Genomic DNA, 1,172 nt, shown 5'->3' with positions numbered 1-1,172 from the left:
AACTAATTTTGCCCGATTAAATCGATTCATCGTTGTGCCGCGAGTATGACGTCACTTTCACTTTGTGCGTCAGGTTCATGGTGGACCATCGCTGGTACGAACAGTGGAAGGAATTTGTGGAAAGCGGAGACCAGAACTCGACGTGTCCCGGTCAGATCGACAATGGCGAGCTGTTTGAGGGTTAGTGAGCACACTTTCTCTTCCACTTCTGTTTCATCTGTTTACTTTTTTTCTCCTAGTATCATGACTCCGTTTACTAACCAATAATTATTGCGCTACTTTTCCGATTTTATTCTGGGAAAATAATGACTAAAAATGGGTTGTTGTAATGTAAACACACTTATTGTCATGAACTAACTAAGAATTACTTCTGATAACATTCACAAAAATTGTCACTTTGTTCCGAAATATGTTTTTTCACATCATCTCCCGACTCAACTTAACCCGCGACACTGCCCCTTTAGTCATGACTTTTTCCTCATACCATTAGAACCGCAGTCAAGAAAAATGACCCCCCCCCAATCCCAACATTCTGACCTTATTCTCTTGCTACTAATGCAGGGGTGTCCAAACTTTTTCGCTTGAGTCCCGCTTACAGAGAAATGGAAGGAGAAAAGGGTCGTTTTTTGGGACACGCTAAAGTCAGTCTCGAGAAAGCAATTCTCGATGATTTGGATTGTTCAGCAGATTTCTGTTCAAGGCGTGAAGGCAAATAGTTGAGGATTTTTTTGGGTGGTGGCCAACAGCCCTCGATCTCAGAGTAGATCTGGCTCTGCACGTAACGGCAGCCGAATGTCCACATTCAGAACTCCCCAAAAAAAAAAAAAACTGGGGAAAAAAACTGTCAGGTGACCATTTTTCAAATGGTGACTTGAGGCTCGTTCATGTGATGCCTTCATCAAGTGGAAGAACATATTTTTGCCTCTCAAATGAAATGATCACGATTTCCACGAGTGTTTTCAAGATCAATCGTGTTACTCTTTTTCATCATTTATTTATATCGGTGAAGAGAGCGCAAAGTAGTCAGCAGTCAAAGGAGTCAAGAGTAGAGGATGCAGAGAACAGGGAAAGATGGAAATTAATGACTCGCTGTGGCGACCCCTGAAAAGGGACGTGCCGAAAGGAGAAGAAGGAGAAGAAGAAGATATGAAGCAGCTTGGGATTTCCGCCTG

The 1,172-nt window shown here is 42.7% G+C and overlaps 1 protein-coding gene across 1 annotated transcript in view; it reads left to right on the top strand.

Moving 5' to 3' along the window:
- The window catches only part of usp11 (ubiquitin specific peptidase 11), a 12,832-nt gene that overhangs the window by 1,834 nt on the left and 9,826 nt on the right, over nt 1–1,172 (top strand). Inside the window, exon 2 of the mRNA XM_019860615.1 lies at nt 74–180. Coding sequence (XP_019716174.1) covers nt 74–180 — 107 coding nt within the window. The remainder of the gene's footprint in view (nt 1–73; nt 181–1,172) is intronic.

Source organism: Hippocampus comes, unplaced genomic scaffold (assembly GCF_001891065.2).
Source record: "Hippocampus comes isolate QL1 unplaced genomic scaffold, H_comes_QL1_v1.1 scaffold56, whole genome shotgun sequence".
In the NCBI taxonomy this organism is placed as follows: Eukaryota; Metazoa; Chordata; class Actinopteri; order Syngnathiformes; family Syngnathidae; genus Hippocampus; species Hippocampus comes.
The sequence above is the reverse complement of the archived record's forward strand: the minus strand, read 5'-3'. Positions and strand labels throughout refer to the sequence as shown.